This window comes from Urocitellus parryii, assembly GCF_045843805.1.
Source record: "Urocitellus parryii isolate mUroPar1 chromosome 10 unlocalized genomic scaffold, mUroPar1.hap1 SUPER_10_unloc_3, whole genome shotgun sequence".
In the NCBI taxonomy this organism is placed as follows: Eukaryota; Metazoa; Chordata; class Mammalia; order Rodentia; family Sciuridae; genus Urocitellus; species Urocitellus parryii.
Window position 1 is genome coordinate 28,636 of NW_027551756.1, and position 20,139 is coordinate 48,774.

Here is a 20,139-nt window from a genome sequence, read left to right on the forward strand (position 1 = left end):
CAGCTCTCAAGCAGCTTAGCAGAATCAGCTATCAGCACCTCTGCAGAACTCCAGACTGTGCTCGGCTCCCATGCAGGTCACTCAGCTGCTATCTATCCAGAGCACAAGGCCATTGCCCAGCTCCCCCCACTTCTTGAGACACCCTGGCTCTGGACGCAGACCAACTCCATCTTGGAAAATCTTTCTCGCCATATTTGGTGGGCATGGTTCTCAGATTGAATCTCCATCTGAGCAGGTACCTGGTTTCCAACTCCCCTGCTGCCCCAGTGGTGATAATTCAGCACAATAACGACCCAATATAAAAGCAGCTCTCAGTTAGGCAGGTGAGCAGTGTGACCAGGGCACTGCCCACCTGGTATGAGCCTAGGGGTGAGAGGTGCTGCTATTGGGATCTGATAAGAAAGAGAGGGGAAGGGACTAAAGTCTTTAGCATAACAGAGAGACCAGGATCTGGAAAATCTTCAGGCAAGAAAGGAAGATGATACTGGGGGCCCAAGTCAGATGAGCTGTCCCAAAAAGAGACCTGTGAGGTACAATTTCCCTGCTGGAAATGGTGGGTGGCACTCCCCATTTACAGATGCTCTACACCAGGTCCAGTCTTCTCACCCAGGTTACCTACACCATTCTGAGGGCAGAGACACCAGCTTAAAACAGACAACCCAATTTACTGGATGAGAAGAGAAGCAGGAAAGAGACAGATCTCTAAAACTAGCAAAACCCATGTTTTTTTCTTTCAAATATGTTTTTTCTTTTTTCTTCTTTCTCTTCTACCCTTCTATCCTTGGGTCCTCACTTCCCAAACATATGTGAAACCAAGAACTTTGCATGAAATAGGACTTTGAGGACTGAGTCACCTGAATAATATAATATAGAGGAGTTGCATAAGCCCCCCCCCCATTTTACCCCCTTTTTTCTCTTTTTTCCTCTTTCTTTCTTTTTTCCCTTTTTTTCCTTCTTCTTTCATCCTCCAAATTTTACTATTTTTGCATTCTGTATTTTTCTAAATACATGTGTGTTTGTTTTATGTACTCTATTATCTTCCCACATACTTGTCTAACCTAAATTACTTCCTATTTATTCCCCTGCTACTAACCCTCCTCATTAGATTTCTCTTTCACATTTACTAAGACATATTAACTCTATACTCTCACATCTTTCCTCCTCAGAATATCATCCTAGGTCTGACCCCAGGTTCATTGTCCACCACCAAAAACTGTAAAGCTTCTTATGAAACTACTGATTATATTGTAAATAATAATTAAATCCAACATTACTGGACATTGAGACTACATCGTAAATGTCTTAATAACACCAAATTGTTCTTAGGTGATGTATTGTTGATATTGGGATCTGTTAACATTGTCCTTCCTCAAAAAGAGGGAATCTTGGAAAACTACAAGAGCACTACAAATCTATTGGGCAAAAGCAATTAGCACACCAGACCCACAGACCTGGAAAGGAAGACACACGAGCGACATGAAATAAACAAGTGTAGAAAGTACAACAAACAAATCAAGACAACACATCATTAGAAGCACTGGCAGCTAAGCCAGAAAAAACTACAGAGAAAGATTTCAGGATATAGATGGTTAAAATGCATTGTAAATTCAAAGAAGAAATAAGAGAACAAATACAAGCAGTGAAAGATCACTTTGACAATGTGCTACAAAAACAAATCCAAGAAGCAAAAGATCACCTAAATAGGGAGATAGAGGTTCTAGATAAATAAATAAATAAGCAAACAAACAAATCAAATGGAAATCCTTGAAATGAAAGAAACAATGGAATTAAAAGCTCAAATGAAAGCATGGCCAATAGAGTAGACCACTTGAAAGATAGGACATTAGACAATGAAGATAAAATATATAATCTTGAAAAGAACATAGACCCCACAGCAATAATGGTAAGAAACCAGGAGCAGAACATTTAAGAAATATGGGATTGTATAAAAACACCAAATTTAAGAGTTATTGGGATAGAGAAAGGCATAGAGGTCCAAACCAAAGGAATGAACATTCTATTCAATGAAATAATATCATAAAACTTTCCAAACATAATGAATGAATTGGAAATCCATATTCAAGAAGTCTACAGGATGCCAAATGTGCAAAATCACAACAGATCCACACCAAGGAACATTATAATGAAAATACCCAACATACAGAATAAGGAGAGAATTTTAAAAGCCTAAAGAGAAAGAAATCAGATTATGTATAGGGGAAAACCAATTAGAATAATGGCAGATTTTCAACACAGACCCTGAAAGCTAGAAGATCTTGGAACAACATATATCAAGTTCTGAAAGATAATGGGTGCCAACCAAGAATCTTGTATCCAGCAAAATTAAGCTTTAGATTTGAAGATGAAATAAAAACCTTCCATGATAAACAAAAGTTAAAAGAATTTATAGCTAGAAAACTGGCACTACAAAACATCTTTGGCAAAATATTCCATAAAGAGAAAATGAAAACAATGATGAAAATCAGAAGAGGGAGATAGTACACTCAAGGAAAAACTAATCAAAGAAGAAAACCAAGTCAAGTTAAATAACAAAAATAAACAAATATGGCTGAAAATACAAACCATGTCTCAATAATAACTCTAAATGTTAATGGCTTAAACTCACCAATCAAAAGACACAGGCTAGCAGACTGAATTTTAAAAAAGACCTAACAATATGCTGCCTCCAGGAGACTCATCTGATAGGAAAAGACATACACAGACTCACTCACAGGGATTGCAGAAGCAAGCAGGGGTCTCCATCTTCATATCAAATAAAGTAGACTTCAAGCCAAAATTAATCAAAAGGGATAAAGATGGACATTACATAGTGCTCAAGGGACCCATACACCAACAAGAGATAACAATTATAAATATATATGCCCCCAAACTATGGTGCAGCTATGTTCATCAAACTAATTCTTCTCAAATTCAAGAGTCAAAATGACCACAATACAACAATCTTGGGTGACTTTAACACACTTCTCTCACCACTGTATAGATCTTTAAAACAAAAGTTAAATAAAAAATAACTATAGAACTTAATAATATAATCAATGACTTAGGCTTTACTGACATATATATATATATAGACTATTTTAACCTGCATCAAGTGGATACACATTCTTCTCAGAAGCACATGGATTCTTCTCTAAAATAGACCATATAATATGTCAAAAAGAAACTCTTAGAAAATTCAAAAAAGTAGAGAAACTACTATGTATTTTATCAGTTCATAATGGAATGAAATTGTAAATCAGTGACAAAATAAAAAATAAAAATTTCTCCATCACCTGGAGACTAAACAACATGCTACTGAATGAAAAATGGGTTGCAGAAGACATCAAGGAGGACATTAAAAAATTCTAGAGGTAAATGAGATCATAGACACAACAAACTGAAATCTCTGGGACACTATGAAAAGAGAACTAAGAGGAAAATTCATTGCATGGAGTTATTCCTTAAAAGAAGAAGAAGTCAACAAATTAATGAACTCACACTACATCTCAAAGCCCTAGAAAAAGAAAAAAAAATAAGCAGCAAAAGCAGAAGGCAAGAAATAATTAAAATTACAGCTGAAATTAATGAACTCAAAACAAAAGAAACAATTGAAAAATTTGACAAAACAAAAAGTTTGTTCTTTGAAAAAATAAATAAAACTGTCTGACCTTTAGCCATGATAATGAAGAGAAGGAGAGACAGAACTCAAATTAACAGCATATGTGATGAAAAAGATAATATCACAACAGACACTTCAGAAATACAGAGGATAATTAGGAATTATTTTGAAAGGTTATACTCGAATAAAATAGAAGACATTGAAGGCATCAACAAATTTCTTAAATGATACAATTTTCCCATATTGAGTTACGAAGATATACACAATTTAAAGAGACCAATATGAAGTGAGGAAATAGAAGATGCCATCGAAGCTAACCAACCAAGGAAAGCTCAGGACTCGATGGATATGCAGCCAAGTTCTACAAGACCTTTAAAGAAGAACTAATACCCATACTCTTCAATTTATCTCAGGAAATAGAAAAAAAGAGGTAGCACTTCCAAACTCATTCTATGGGGCCAATATCACCCTGATTCCCAAACCAGGCAAAGACACATTAAAAAAAGAAAACTTCAGACCAATATTTCTAATGAACATAGATGCAAAAAATCTCAATAAGATTCTGGCAAATCAAATACAAAACATATCAAAAAGATTGCTCACCATGATCATGTGGAATTCATACCAGACATGCAAGGTTGGTTCAACATACTAATATGAATCAATGTAATTCATCACATCAATAGACTTAAAGATAAGAATAATCTCAATAGATCCAGAAAAAGCATTGGACATAACACAGCACCCCTTTATGTTCAAAACACTACAAAAACTAGGGATAATAGGAACATATCTCAACATCTTAAGGCATCTACGTGAAGGCTCAGGCCAACATCATTCTAAATGGGGAAAAATTGAAGGCATTTCCTCTAAAAACTGGAACAAGACAGGGATACCCTCTTTTATCACTTCTATTCAACATCTTTCTTGAAACACTGGCCAGAGCAATTAGACAGACAATAGAAATAAAAGGGATATGTATATGAAAAGAAGAACTTAAATTACCACTATTTGCTGAAAATATGATTCTATATCTAGAAGACCCAAAAACTCCACCAGAAAACTTCTAGAACTAGTAAATAAATTCAGCAAAGTAGCAGGATATAAAATCAACACCCATAAATCAAAGACATTTCTCTATATTAGTGACAATACTCTGAGAAGAAAATGAGGAAAACTACCCCATTCACAATAACTTCAAAAAATAAAATAAGATACTTGGGAATCAACTTAACAAAAGAGGTGAAGAATCTGTACAATGAAAACTACAGAACCCTAAAGAGAGAAATCAAAGAAGACTTTAGAAGATGGAAATATCTACCTTGCTCTTGGACAGGCAGAACTAATATTATGAAAATGACCATACTACCAAATGCACTATACAGATTTAATGCAATGCCAATCAAAACCCCAATGGCATTCCTCATAGAAATAGAAAAAGCAATCATGAAGTTCATACGAAAAAATAAGAGACCCAGAATAGCTAAAACAATCCTTAGAATGAAGAGTGAGGCAGGTGGCATCACTATACTGGACCTTAAACAATATTACAGAGCAATAGTAACAAAAACAGCACGGTATTGGCACCAAAACAGACTAGTAGACCAATGGTACAGAATAGAGGACACAGAGACTAACTAACAAAATTACAATTATCTTATAATAGACAAAGGTGCCAAAAACATGCACTGCAGAAAAGATAGCCTCTTCAACAAACGATTCTGGGAAAACTGGAAATACATATGCAACAAAATGAAATTAAAACCCTATCTCTCACCATGCACAAAACTTAACTCAAAATAGTTCAAAGACCTTGGAATTAAACCAGGGACTCTCTGTCTAATAGAAGAAAAAGTAGGCCCTATTTTTTATCAAGTGAATTCCGTGCCAACTTTCTTAATAAGACCCCTTAGCACAAGAATTAAAAAGAATCAATAAATGGGATGAAATCAAACTAAAAAGTTTCTTCTCAGCAAAAGAAACATTCTGTGAGGTGAAGAGAGAGCACATCTTGGGAGCAGATTTTTACCCCTTACACATCAGATAGAGCACTAATCACTAGGATACATAAAGAACTCAAAATGCAAGCACCAAAAAAAACCAAATGACATAATCAACAAATGGATGGATCAAGGACCTGAACATACACTTCTCAGAAGAGGATATACAATCAATCAACAAATATATAAAAAAATGCTCATCATCTCTAGCAATTAGAGAAATACAAAACTACTCCAAGATATCATCTCATTCCAGTCATAATGTCAGCTATTATGAAGATAAAGAACAACAAGTGTTGATGAGGATGTGGGGAAAAAGGTGTACTTATACATTGCGGGTAGTACTGCAAATTGGTGCAGCCAATATGGAAAGCAGTATGGAGATTCCTTAGAAATCTGGGAATGAAACCACCATTTGACCCAGCTATTCCTCTCCTTGGATTATTATCCAAAGGACTTTAAGAAAAAAAAAAGCATACTACAAAGCATACCACAGGGACACAGCCACATCAATGTTTATGGCAGCACAATTCACAATAGCTGAAATGTGGAGCCAACCTAGATGGCCTTCAGTGGATGAATGAATAAAAAAGTGGCATATATATAGCAATATTACTCAGCAATAAAAGAGAATAAAATCTTGGCATTTGCAGGTAAATGGATGGTGTTAGAGAAGATAATGCTAAGTGAAGTTAGCCAATTCCTAAAAACAAATGCTAAATGTTTTCTCTGATATAAAGAGGCTGACTCATAGTAAGGTGGAGAGGCGTAGCATGGGAGAAATAGATGAACTGTAGATAGGGACAAGGGGTGAGAGGGAAAGGGAGCGGGTAGGGGATTAGCAAGGATAGTGGAATGTGATGGACATCATTATCCAACGTACATGTATGAAGACACAAATTGGGTGTCAATATACTTTATGTATAAACAGAGATATGAAAAATTGTGGTACATGTGTGTAATAAAAATTGTAAATAAAAAACCCCAAAGTATATGTATGAAAGACATGAATTGGCATGAACTTTCTTTATATACAAAGATGAAAAATTATGCTTTTATGTGTAATAAGAATTGTAATGCATTCCACTGTCATGTATTACAAAAATCAATTAAAAACTTTAAAAAAATATTTCAATCAGTTAGAATGTATGAATGATGAGCCAAATGTGCCTCTGTGTATTTTTCCTAGAAATACAAGCAAGCACCTTAGGGCAGTGAATGCTTAAAAGAGAGTAAGAAAAATATGCACCCATATGGAAAAAAATCAAGTAAATAAACAGCCAAAGTAATGACAATTTAATCACTCTTAAACTAAAACAAATAGTGGCTTCACAGGGTTATTCTTCTAAACAAAATACATTTCACATAAGAAAACTATCAGCAAATATAACAGGAAGCAGCAACCAGTGGTACCCCCTTCTTCATTGCCTCTAGGAGGCAGGTCACAGGGGCTTAATCCAGAGTCACCACATTTTATTTGGCTCATTATCATCACAATCTTCAAATGTCTCATCAGCAAAAGTTTTGTACGGAGTGGTCAACTATAAAACTAACTCTTTCATCTCATTTTTCTTTCTTTATCCTGCACAACCCACAATAGGAGGAGTTTGTTTCTCTATTTTTTGTTACTCTTGCTGACAACTGCATTCCTCAAACCTGAAAGAGCCTGGTTTATAAGAGTCTGGAAATAAATATTGGCAGAGAAAAGGGAAGAAGGGAGAGAATGATGGAGGGGATGAGAAACAAAAGTGCCAAAGAAGCCATGGAAAAATAACCTGGTCACTGAAAAAATTCAATGTAAATCTTAATGAGAGTAAGTATAGTTTTCAAGACAAATTACACCAATATGAAACAGCAAGAATTTTTGGATTTTAGTCATTTATGAATTCCAGAAATATAAAAATATCAACTGAACAGAATTCCCCAGAGGAAGAAAGTGAAAAGAGCAGCTGAAATGAGACAGAGAAAAAGAGAAAGAAGAAAAGTCAGTGCAAAGACATCAAAAGAGCTGTGACTTGAACAATTAGGGTGGGAGGACAGTGGAAAAAGCCATGAGGAGCACTCTCCATAGGGACCAAACTCCATCCCCAGGATCACACCACAGTTCAGATTGCTTTTCCACCTTCATTTCCACCTTCATACTATGTAACCAGTCACCTTTCTCATCATTACAGAAAACAGACACTTTTGACCTCACATGCTCTAGGAAACTTCTGATTAAGGTCACATAGTCCACACAGGAAGGTCCTTGTTCCTGTCTGGTTCTGTTGGTTTTTTTCACATTACCTTGGAATCAGCCACTTTATCCAGACCTAACTCATCAATGACCATTTTAATCCGTTTATCTTTTTCATGTTTTTTCATAGTTGTTGGAAGCCGAAGAGCCGCTGAGAATGCTAAGTTTTCTCTCACCATCAAGGTGCCGAGCACGAGATCATCCTGAAGGGGAAGATGGGATTTCAATGGGACACACTGAGTCTTTTCTAAGACCATCACTCTAGAGTATTTAACATAATTCATGAAAACAATATAAGCAAGGTAAAGTTCTATCTAATGGTGAACTTTCAACTCTACAAATTTCAGTGATTCATACACAGACAGCTGCAGAGCTAGAAGGAGGCATTTTCATCCCCCACCTGCAACCCAGGTAGAACACAGGTAATTATGAAGACTTCTAAACACATCCAAACTTCTTTATGTGAAGATTTGACGAAGGCATCTTCATGGGGATGGAAAGAGATGAAAGAAGGACAAAAAGGACAATAGCAGACCCTTTTGGAAATGATACCAAAAGTAGAATTGACACCACTGCCTAGAAGTCCTCTCCACCTTTCCTATTTGTTCCACCCTCAATCTAAGCAGATATTGTGAAAAGCTGGTGTAAAGAAAGTCAATTCCTTAAGCATGTAAATCCAACTGGTAGCACACAAAACCATAAGCCAAAGCACTTCCCATACAGAAGTAGGGGAAACCCAGAAGGCAGACAAGCTAATACTTACTTGAACCACAAAACCTGAATTATATTTGAAATTGGCAGGTCCAGGGGCTCCATTAATCAAAATGTCTCCAGATAATCCACTTGGATCTTTCCTTGCAGCTAAGACATCCAGCAAGCTACAAAAAGACATATATGTTGTGTTTTCCCCCTAACACAGACCATATCTCTCAGCTATCCTGAATCCAAATTTTGCTCCAGGTAGAAAGAGAACTAGTCAAAAAACTCTATGGTTAAACTAAAATTATACAAATATATATGCGCATATATACTTATATTTAAAACATTTTATTAGTGCATAATGGGTATATATAATAGTGTGGTTCATCATGACATATTCATAAGTGCATATAACACAGTTTGTTTCATTCCAATCCTCAGTACTTCCATTTTCCTCCCTCCCTTCCATTCCCTGATCTCCTTCCTCTACTTATTCATTTTCCTTCTATTTATTTATTTTTAATTGATGCATCATATTTATATACAAATTTGAGATGCATTTTCATATATACATATATACTCATAGCATCATTTGGTCAACCTTATTGCTCCATTCTTCCCCATTATTTTCCCTCTTTTCTATCCCTGTTCCCCCATCTTTACTGATTTCTATTTTTATGACATTGCTTTTTTATTTCTTTTTTCCTCTCTAGCTTCTGCATATGAGAGAATACATTCAACCCTTGATATCCAAAGTCTGGCTTAGTTCACTTAGTATGATGTTCTTTAGGTCCTTCCATTTACTAGCAGATGACATAATTTCATCATTCTGTATGGCTGAGTAGAAGTGTCTCTCTTTTTCTTACTCTCTATGTGCATATATATATATGCATTTACATATATTTACATTTTCACCTTCCTTTACATTCTATGTTAAAAGAAAGCTCCAAAATGTAAAAGCAAGGTAACTGCAGTTTATCCATCAAAGACCTTCCATGTGAGCTTCTTGACTATTTGACTTTGATGGATCTAAACCACTCCTTTCTTTAAACTCATGTCTTCAATTATTCCTTCTGCTCCATCCCCATTTTTAATATCATTCCCTTCTTTTTCCTCCTGATTATCTCATAATATGGTAACAGCTGCATATAAATCACACTTAGCTAGGCTGATGTAATAAGACTTCTTGGTATTTGGAATAAAGCAACAAGCTAGCCCAACTGCATGTTATCTCCAGCACCTAGAAACAGATTGGTACACATACCAAAGGCTTCCACCAAAGTGATGTTTAAAAGCACACTGAAATACAAAGGCTGGCTTATACTTCCTGTTATACTCACAAAGATTTGCTTACACCTGTGCATTCCATAATAGCATTAAGGCCTGGTTTCATGATCCCACTGTAAACACAAAAGCATAATAAATTAAATAAAGTTCTATTAATATAGGGTCTGCATTGAATATAATCAAGGAAGGCTGATGAAATTGCAGATAAAAATAATGAACTGTTGATTAATAAAAGTCTAATATATAAAGGATCACAAGTCAGAATTTATAAGAAAGATGGCTCATGTTCCTTTATATTATTTTCATTTATTCTCTAAACCACTTACTAGTTTTGGAAAATGACACATCCAAGATTAAAGGTTGCTAGAATCTGGGGGTGGAGCTTAATTAATGGAAAAGCCAGCATTTACCATGCTAGAGGTCCTGGGTTCCATTACCAGAAACAATAACAAAAGTTCCTTGATATAAATAACAGTTTCTCATTAAGCTTTTCCATTGCACTTCTTCCTCTTAACATAGTGGAAAGCTCATAATGGTTTCTGAGAAATGTTTGATTATTGTTATGTTTTAGATGTGGTATTCCCCCAAAAGCTCACATGTGAGACAATGCAAGAAGGTTTGAAGGAGAAATTATTTGGTTATAGCCTTAATATAATCAGTGAATCTATCCTTGATGGGATTAATTTAGTGATGACTGGAGACAAATGGGGTGCAGCTGGAGAAAGTGATTCATTGTAGGTGTGGCTATGGGGTATATATTTTGTACCTAGAGAGTAAATTCTCTCCCTCTGCTTCCTGATCATGATGTCAGCTTCTTCCCTCTACCAAAGTTTCACTCCATGATGTTCAGCCTGGAAGAATGGAGCCAGCCTTCTATGGACTAAGACCTCTGAAACCATGAGCCCTGAAAATTTTCTTTCCTTTACAGTTTTCTGGTGAGATCTTTTAGTAATAGCAGTGAAAAAGCTGACTAAAACAATTATAAATACATTGAAATCATCTCACTTTGTACCTAGCAAGTTCTACACAATTAGTCACTAATTTGTATAATATCAGTTGTAGTGTTCTCTCTGCTAAAATCTCCTCAGAGCAAAAATCAACATACCTTAAGTAGAAATAAAAGGCTATAGTGAAGCACTCCATAGATAAAGAAAGCATTACTATGTCTTAACATGGAGACAACATCTTACCAATTAGAAAAAGAAAGAAATAGAGAAAAAGGAAATAGAGAAAGAGAGAGAGAGAGAGAGAGAGAGAGAGAGAGAAAGAGAGAGAGAATGAGAGAAAGAAAGAAAGAAAGAAAGAAAGAAAGAAAGAAAGAAAGAAAGAAAGAAAGAAAGAAAGAAAGAAAGAAAATATGCACACCTTCAAGATAGGTAATTTCCTTCCTTAAGTGCCCAGTAAGAGGACTGGAAAATGGTCAGTTTAGAATGGGGAGCCATCATTCCAGTATGGAACATCCTTTAATGATGCACATAAAAGTCACCAATATTTTCAAAAAAAAGTTAAGTGGGTATGTGGAGTGCTGAATATTCAGATGGAGTAGGAAGGAGTAAAGCAAATTACAGCAGGGCGACAGCAGGTACTGAAACAGATAAAACAGAGGCCTCACTTAGCCTGTTCAGAACCCTGATGTCTATGCCCAGTTCCTCTTAAGAATTTGGAAGCAGGTCAACATATATGTAACAGAGAAAGCAGTGCCTATTCCAAGGGAAAAGATCAAAGAGACAGCTATTTTTTCTCAGATAATAAATCTACAGAAGTTGGTTGATCCTCTGTCACAGCTCTCATGAGGGATGAACATGCCTGCACAACTGCCCCACAGTGCTCACATCCACAGGGACCTTGTCATTCACTGCCTGTGGCACCTGATCAATCACAATTATACTGTGGCTTCTTGGGACAGAGGAGAAACACACTTTTTATTTTGCTCATTTAACTGAAGACCTTCTCACTGAAAAATCAAAAGAAGGAAATGAGAATTCCATAAACATAGAGCAAGATATAACAAAAAAAAATCCCTTGTTTTTTTTGAGCTTTCCCCTCCCAAAGTAAAACATATTAATGACTAGGTATGCTTTCAAGGTGCATTTCTATACAACACTTGATGCATCCTCTTTATTAATAGATACCTATTATCTTCTTCTGAAATGACCAGGAAAAGCTTATTATTTACTAAGGCTTCACTACCAGAGAACTTTTTTTTTCATATTTTTCAATACCAACTCAAATAAAGACTATGTATCCCAAATTATTCAACCACAAACTGATCATAAATGTGTTAAGACAAAGAATTTTATAGATCCCCAAGTTTGGCTTGCTTTGACACTAAACCTTAGCAACACAGAAGACAACTGTGGGTGCTAACATACAATAAGGAGGAAGAGGGATAGATGTTAATTGAATTAGACAAAGGGAAATGAAGTGAAGGCAGAAGAGATATGAGGAGGAAAGATAATGGTATAAATCTGACATAACTTTTCTATGTTCATATATGAATACATGCCAGTGAATCTCCACATCATGTACAACCACACAATGGGGAGTTATATTCCACTTATGTATAATATGTCAAAATAGACTCTACTGTCATGTATATCTAAAAAGAAAAAAAGAAAAATAAATAAAAAAGAAACACTGCAACAACTTTTCTCATGTATCCCTAAACCATGTATTAATAAGTATTTATTAATACTAATCCTTGATGTCCTTTTAACTGTAAAAATTAGAGGAATTGTAAGATTTCCTTTTTTAAAAAAAGTGGCTGTACTTTTAAAAGTCTTGGGAAACAGAAGATAATGGCCTCCTCTTTGTTGAGATACACACTATTCAGCCATAAACACAATTGGAGATTTGAACAGAAAAACGGTGTATGAAGTCAGTATCCACTAGCTTAAAAAGTCAAGCAAGGTAAATGTACCCTCACATAGTAGGCACTTTGCATCTTATCAGAGATAAGATGCTCTCACAACCAGCCAAGCTGTTGTAGGAAAATCCGAGAAGGGTCCTGCATCTGCTGGTATATATTTAAAGGGTAATGTATTCCATTCTTTCCTATTGCAGCCTCAACTTTCAAAAATTACTTCACTGGTGAAGAAAAAGGTTACTAAAAACATTAGCAGGCCATGTTTGTTGTTCCATTAAGGTACACACTGAGGATTTTCTCCACCAATTGTGGTCATTTTGTGGAATTGGCTATCTTCTGTCTGTGGTAGAGTGAGCCATGTGGAACATAGCTGCTTGAGGCTTAAATGAACATTTGCTTTTTTGGGATACTGATCAGTAAAACACAATTCAGAAGACATAAAAATCTTCCAACAATCTTGAAAGATTGATCAAGTGCTCGTTTGTTCAGTTTTGTTTTGGAAGATGTTTAAAAGCTATTTTGGTGACATGTAAGATAGATTATCTTTCCTATTGGTGAAAGGGGTGAAGGAACACCTAAAAGTAGCAGATTTTGATCACCTAAAACATTTACCAAGGGTAGTCCTTGCTTCAGCCATCAGATAAATCTCTTGTCAAAAAGGGGAATGGACTAAATTAATCAATAATTACTCTATTTGAACTCAGGTTCTCCCTCCCTCAGTGAATTCACTTTATTTTTAATTCTGTGTACTTAAATTATATATATATATATATATATAAATTATATGTATACATATAATTTATATTGTGTATATATACATATATATGTGTACATAGATATAAATTATATATGTTTATATATACATATAATATATATTATATATGTTTATTTCTTCTATATGAAGTCTTTATCCCCCTGCCTTTTTGTAATTAATTTATTTAATTTACTTAGGTATATATGACAGCAGAATGCATTCTGATTCATTGTACACATTTTCAGCACAATTTTTCATTTCCGTGGTTCTACACAATGTAGCCTCACTCCATACATGCAGTCATATGTGTACCTAGGGTAATGATGTCCATCTATTTCTACAATCTTTCCTATCCAAATGCACATGCCCCACACTCCCTCCCCTTTGCCCAAGCACTGTTCCTCCATTTTCCCCATGCCTCCTCCATCCCCTTTGTGGATCAACATCCACTTATCAGAGAAAACATTAGGCTTTTGTTTTTTGTGATTGGCTTACTTCGCTTAGCATGATATTCTCCAACTCCATCCATTTACCTGCAAATGCCATAATTGTATTCTCTTTTAATGTTGAGTAATATTCCATTGTGTATATATACCACAGTTTCTTTATCCATTCATCTATTGAGGGCATCTAGTTTGGTTCCACAATTTAGCTATTGTGAATTGTGTTGCTATAAACATTGATGTGGCTCCATCACTGTTGTATGCTGTTTTTATATGCTTTGGATGCAGTTCAAGGAGTGGGATATCTGGTCAAATGGTGGTTCCATTCCAAGTTTTCTGAGGAATCCCCATATTGCTTTCCAGATGGGTTGTACCAATTTGCAGTCCCACCAGCAGTGTATGAGTGTGCCTTTTCCCCCACATTATCACCAACATTTTTATTTTTGTCTGTATTCCTAATAATTGGCATTTTTGACTGTTGTGAGATGAAATCTTAGAGCAGTTTTGATTTGCATTTCTCTAATTACTGGAGATATTGAACATTTTTTAATATATTGTTGATCATTGTATATCTTCTTCTGAGAAATGTCTGTTCACCTCCTTAGCTCATTTATGGATTAGATTGTTTGTTTTCTTGGTATTAAGTTTTTTGAGTTCTTTATATATCCCAGAGAATAGTGCTCTATCTGAAATATGTGCAGCAAAATTTAGTAAAATGTAGAATCTCTTTCCACCTTATTGATTGTTTCTTTTGTTGATAAAAAGCTTTTTAGTTTGAATCCATCCCCTTTATTAATTCTTGATTTTATTTCTTGTGTGATAGGAGTCTTGTTAAGGAAGCTGAGGCCTAATCCAGTGTGATGAAGATTTAGGACTAATTTTTCCTCTGTTAGGCACAGGGTCTCTAGACTAATTCCTAGGTCCTTGATCCAGTTTGAGTTGAGTTTTGTGTATGGAGAGAGATAGGGGTTTATTTTCATTTTGCTGCATATGGGTTTTCAGTTTTCCCAGCACCATTTGTTGAAGAGGTTACCTTTTTTCCAATGTATGTTTTTGATTCCTTTGTCTAGTATGAGAAAATTATGTGGGTTTATCTTTGTCTTCTATTCTGTACCATTGGTCTGCATGTCTATTTTGGTGCCACTACCATGCCATTTTGGTTATATAGCTTTGTAGTATAGTTTAGGGTCTGGTATTGTGTTGCCTCTTGTTTCACTCTTCTTGCTAAGGTTTGCTCTGACTATTCTAGTTCTCTTATTGATTCAAATAAATTTCATGATTGCTTTTTCTATATCTATAAGGAATGATGTTAAAATTTTAATTGGAATCGCATTGAATCTGTATAGAAATTTGGATAGTATGGCCATTTTGACAATATTAATTTTGCCTATCCAAAAGCATGGAAGGTTTTTCCATCTTCTAAGGTCTTCTTCAATTTATTTCTTTAGTATTCTGTAGATTTCTTTGTAGAGGTCTTTTGCTGAGGGCCATTGCCAAGTAGGAATGACGCATTGAAATTTCCTTGCCAGCGTACCCCATGGTGCTTAGAGGACATTCGATGGGACATTGAATGTATGCTTTAGTAAGGTGACCTTGCTCAAAGACCAGGGCGGATCCGGGTTTGGAGCTGATCAGGTTTGAGGAAGTTTCCCGCTCCTTGAGTTTAAGGCGTTCCAGGTTTAAGACAATAGGGGTTTTAGGGAAGTTGGAGGTTGAAGATTATTGCTGCTGGGATTAGGGTGTTCCTGCTGCTTGTTCCCGTTAAGTTCTCCTGAGATTCAAATGGGATTTGGAAAAAAGCCTCATGGAGTAGGAGATTGGAGGAGGCGGCATATTGGAGATTGGAGCAGAACGTGTTTGTAGACGGCCGGTGTGAGTTCGGGAATAAAGATTGCTGTTTGAATCTACAAGGTGTGTGGTGGCTCGTGATTCTGTGCCAAGCCGAGACCTTGGCAGTCTTTCACCTCTTTTGTTAGGTTGATTCTCAATTATTTTATTATTTTGAGGCTATTGTGAAAGGGGTAGTTTTCCTAATTTCTCTTTCAGAGGATTCATCACTGATGTATATAAATGCATTTAATTTATGAATACTGATTTTATATCCTGCTACTTTGCTGAAATCATTGATTAATTCTAGAAGTTTTCTGGTGGAATTTTTTGGATCTTCGAAATATAAAATCATGCCAGCAAATAATGATGGTTTGAATTCTTCTGTTCCTATTTGTATCCCTTTAATTTATTTCATCTAATTGCTCTGGCCTGGGTTTCAAGGACTATGTTAAATAGAAGTGGCAAAAGAGGGCATCCCTCTCTTGTTCTAGTTTTTAGAGGGAATATTTCCAATTTTTCTCCATTTAGAATGATGTTGGCCTTGGGTTTAGCACAGATAGCTTTTACAGTGTAGAGGTACGTTCCTACTATCCCTAGTTTTTCTAGTGTTTTGAACAGAAAAGAGTGCTGCATCTTGTCAAATACTTTCTCTGCATCAATTGATATAATCCTATGATTCTTATCTTTAAGTCTATTGATGTGATGAATTATATTTATTGATTTCTGCATGTTGTACCAACCTTGCATCCCTGGAATGAATCCCACTTGATCATGGTGCACTATTTTATTAATATATTTTTGTATGAAATTTGCCAAAATTTTATTGAGAATTTTTGCATCAATGTTCATCAGGAATTTTGGTCTGAAATTTTCTTTCCTTGATTTGTTTCTGCCTGGTTTTGGCATAAGGATGATACTAGCTACATAGAATGAGTTTGGAAGGGTTCCCTCCTTTTCTATTTCAATGAATAATTTGAGGAGTATTGGCATTAATTCTTCCTTGTAGGTCTTGTAGAACTTAGCTGTGAATCCATCTGGTCCTGGGTTTTTCTTGGTTGGTACAACATTTGTAAATGGCATCTCTTATTTCCTTGCTTAAAATTGATCTGTTTAAATTGTGTATGTCTTCTTTACTCAGCTTGGGTTGATCATATGCCTCTAGAAATTTGTTGGGAATCTTTAAGTTCTCTTATTTTATTGGAATATAAATTTTCAAAATAGTTTCTAATTGCCACTATTGTATTTCAATAGTGTCTGTCATGATATTTCCTTTTTCATTGCAAAATTTTTTGTAATTTGAGTTTTCTCCATCCTTCTTTTTGTTAGAGTGGTTAAGAGTTTGTCAATTTTATTTATGTTTTTGAAGAAGAAGCTTTTTGTTTTGTCAATTTTTTGAATTGTTTCTTTAGTTTAAATTTCATTGATTTCTGCTCTGATTTTAATTATTTCCTGTCTTCTACTACTTTGGGTGTTAGTTTGTTCTTCCTTTTCTAGGGCTTTGAGATATAATGTCAAGTCATTTATTTTTTGACATTTTCTTCTTTTAATGAATGAACTCTGTGCAATGAACTTTACTCTTAGAACAGCCTTCATTGTGTCCCAGAAATTTTGATAAGTTGTGTTGGACTTCTCATTTACCTCTAAGTTTTTTTATCTCCTCCCTAATGTCTCCTGTTATCCATGCATCATTCAATAGCAAATTGTTTACCTCTCTAGGTTTTGGAGTAGCTTCTCTTTTTAATTTTATCATCAATTTCTAATTTCATTCCATTATGTTCAGATATAATGCAGGGTAGTATCTCTATTTTTTATATTTATTTTTTAGTTGTAATTGGACATAATACCTTTTTTTTGTTTACTTATTTTTATGTGGTGCTGAGAGTGGTTTTGCATGTGCTAGGCAAGTGCACTACCGCTGAGCCACAATCCCAGCCCTCTATTTTTTCTCTGTTTGCTAAGACTTGCTTTGTGACATAACATGTGGTCTATTTTGGAGAATGATCCATGTGCTGCTGAGAAGAAAATGTATTTGCTCATTGATGGATAGAATATTCCATATATGTCTGTTAATGAGTAGATTGTGCAACTTCTATTTTAGGAATGATATTTTAAAGTAACTGCAATATGGATCAGCATTTGTGGGAATCAGTTCTACATTGGAACCTTTGGCTCCAGCTTTTTCAACGATTTTTTTCCTCATAAAACTCATCTGAAAACTTTTCTGTAGTATTGCTTTTTGATAGATGCTACTCTTTCAGATTTATCTCCAGTAGTCTGATAGGGCATCATTTGTTTGACACATTCTTAGAAATCCAGTAAGGAGTCTTATCAAGTACAAATGTCTTACTATTGTCCTGTTAATGCACTGAAATACCATCCTAGGGAATGTTCCCCTTTTAATTTCCATTAATGATAGAACAATAAAATTGGGTCCCAAGATGTGAGATAATTGATATGTGCTTCAGTCCATTGTTAGTTGAGGAGATTCTCTTCTTTGTTATTATTCGCTCTTATCCTCAAGAAACCTAACAGAACAAATACAAGTAAAGGAATGACACTGCTAAAGTCAGAGATTCTTTTAATAAAAACAAAGATGAGATCAGTATTTTCTGGAAGGAAACCAAAACTTATTCTATAAGTTCTTAATAATAAAAATATGCAGAACTAGGAGAAAAATATTGCTAATATCCAAATATGTCAGGATATATTTGAAAAAAAAATCAGTGATCAGTTCTCACATGTTGGTGAGGGCAAACTGAGTCTTATTTACTTCTTAAATCATTGTTTATATCAGAGAGTACACCTTCATATAGCCCATCTATGTCTAACAGGGCTTGCTCTATATCAAGGATTAGGTTTTCATCTACTTTTTAAAAAATATTTATTCTTAAGTTTTAGGTAGACACAATATTTTCATTTTAAATTTATGTGGTGCTGAGGATCAAACCCAGTGCCTCGTGCATGCTAGGCGAGCACTCTAACACTGAGTCACAACACCAGCCCTTAAGTCTTTATCTTCTTGTAGTGAAAGTATTGATTACAATATTGATTACAAAGAGACAGCAAGATCTGGTATTGAAGGTTCTTTGGAAGGAGATGCATCTGCTCCAATCTGCTCTGTTTTATCATTTCATTTTTCATAAGGAAATTGTTGTTCTTGTGAAATAGATTGTAATAGCTCTTCAGCTATTCTTATTAACTGGGCTACACAGTCAACAAGTCCACCAGCTATATAGTATAGGAACTGACCCAGACTTCATTTTCTTCTTAACAGATAAAATGTTACTAAAAACTGTAGCAAATGGATTCTTAATGACAATGGATCCTGTGGGGCTAGTAATAGTTCTTTCATTAGTTTAAAGGAGAAATGAGGATCTTGATATGATTGATCTTGATATGATATCTTGATATGATTCTGATGGTGGTCAAGTATAGAATGAAGTCAGTGGTACCACAGGACATTTTGATGATGTTGATGACCATCAAAAAATGAACAACAAAATGTATTTGTTGTACTCTTGTTTGTACTAGTAATGAACTGCTGATAATAGCAATCACCAGACAGATTGTCACAGGCAAGATTAAACAAAACAAAACAAAACAAAAAAAACAGCAAAGCAGATCCTTGAGAAGACAGGAATTCTGAGTTTGTCCACACCAATTTTGCATCTTCTTGTTTTCTTCAGAGAAATGTGTAACAGCCACAGCCAAGGCAAATACTACCCCAGGTAGTACAGACCACTTACAACCTTGATATTCATCTTCAGTTGTGCCATAACTGATAGATACTGTTTCTTTCTAGTCCAGGGTAGAAGAGGACTTATCTTCACCCTTCAATTCTTCTAGTTCTCAAAATGGACTAAAGGAAGAAGGGTTTGTAGATGTTTCCTGCCTGTGTCTTAAAAGGAAACTCACAATTCAAGTTTGATAGTCTAAGTCTTTTAAGATGTAAATTTTCTACCTGGCCTCAGTTTAGAAATGCAAATTTAAGACCTAACAGACTTATTTCAATATCAGGTAAAAAATATAGCTTTTAAAACTATTCTAAATTTAAGTCTATATGTTTATATGCTTATACATAGTCAGTTTGCAAGATACTAAATTGATTTATATTGACAAATGCCTTTCACATGAATTTAGTAAATCTGTGATAAGTAAATTAAACTTGTTTATAAGAATGTCTTTAAAATCTAGTAACTTGTGTTTATGGCTTGCTAACCAATTAGAATGTATGTCTACATATCTGAGGAATATTGTTCATTGTTTTCTATACAACAACCTCTTAGGATCTCTTTGGTGCAGAAATAACTCAAAAATATTAACTATGCTTGCAATCCATGAGTAATTTAAATATAGTTGTTAAAATGAGTATATTAAATGAGAGGTGTTTTGAATTCTTAAAACT

The 20,139-nt window shown here is 35.0% G+C and overlaps 1 protein-coding gene across 1 annotated transcript in view; it reads right to left on the bottom strand.

Moving 5' to 3' along the window:
- LOC144251241 (broad substrate specificity ATP-binding cassette transporter ABCG2-like) overlaps positions 1 to 20,139 on the bottom strand; it is a 61,562-nt gene that overhangs the window by 26,177 nt on the left and 15,246 nt on the right. Inside the window, exons 3-7 of the mRNA XM_077794266.1 lie at positions 9,895 to 9,954; positions 8,619 to 8,733; positions 7,906 to 8,058; positions 6,515 to 6,534; positions 6,040 to 6,054 (exon numbers count right to left, since the gene is read on the bottom strand). Of these exons, the coding sequence (XP_077650392.1) occupies positions 6,040 to 6,054; positions 6,515 to 6,534; positions 7,906 to 8,058; positions 8,619 to 8,733; positions 9,895 to 9,954 (363 nt within the window). The remainder of the gene's footprint in view (positions 1 to 6,039; positions 6,055 to 6,514; positions 6,535 to 7,905; positions 8,059 to 8,618; positions 8,734 to 9,894; positions 9,955 to 20,139) is intronic.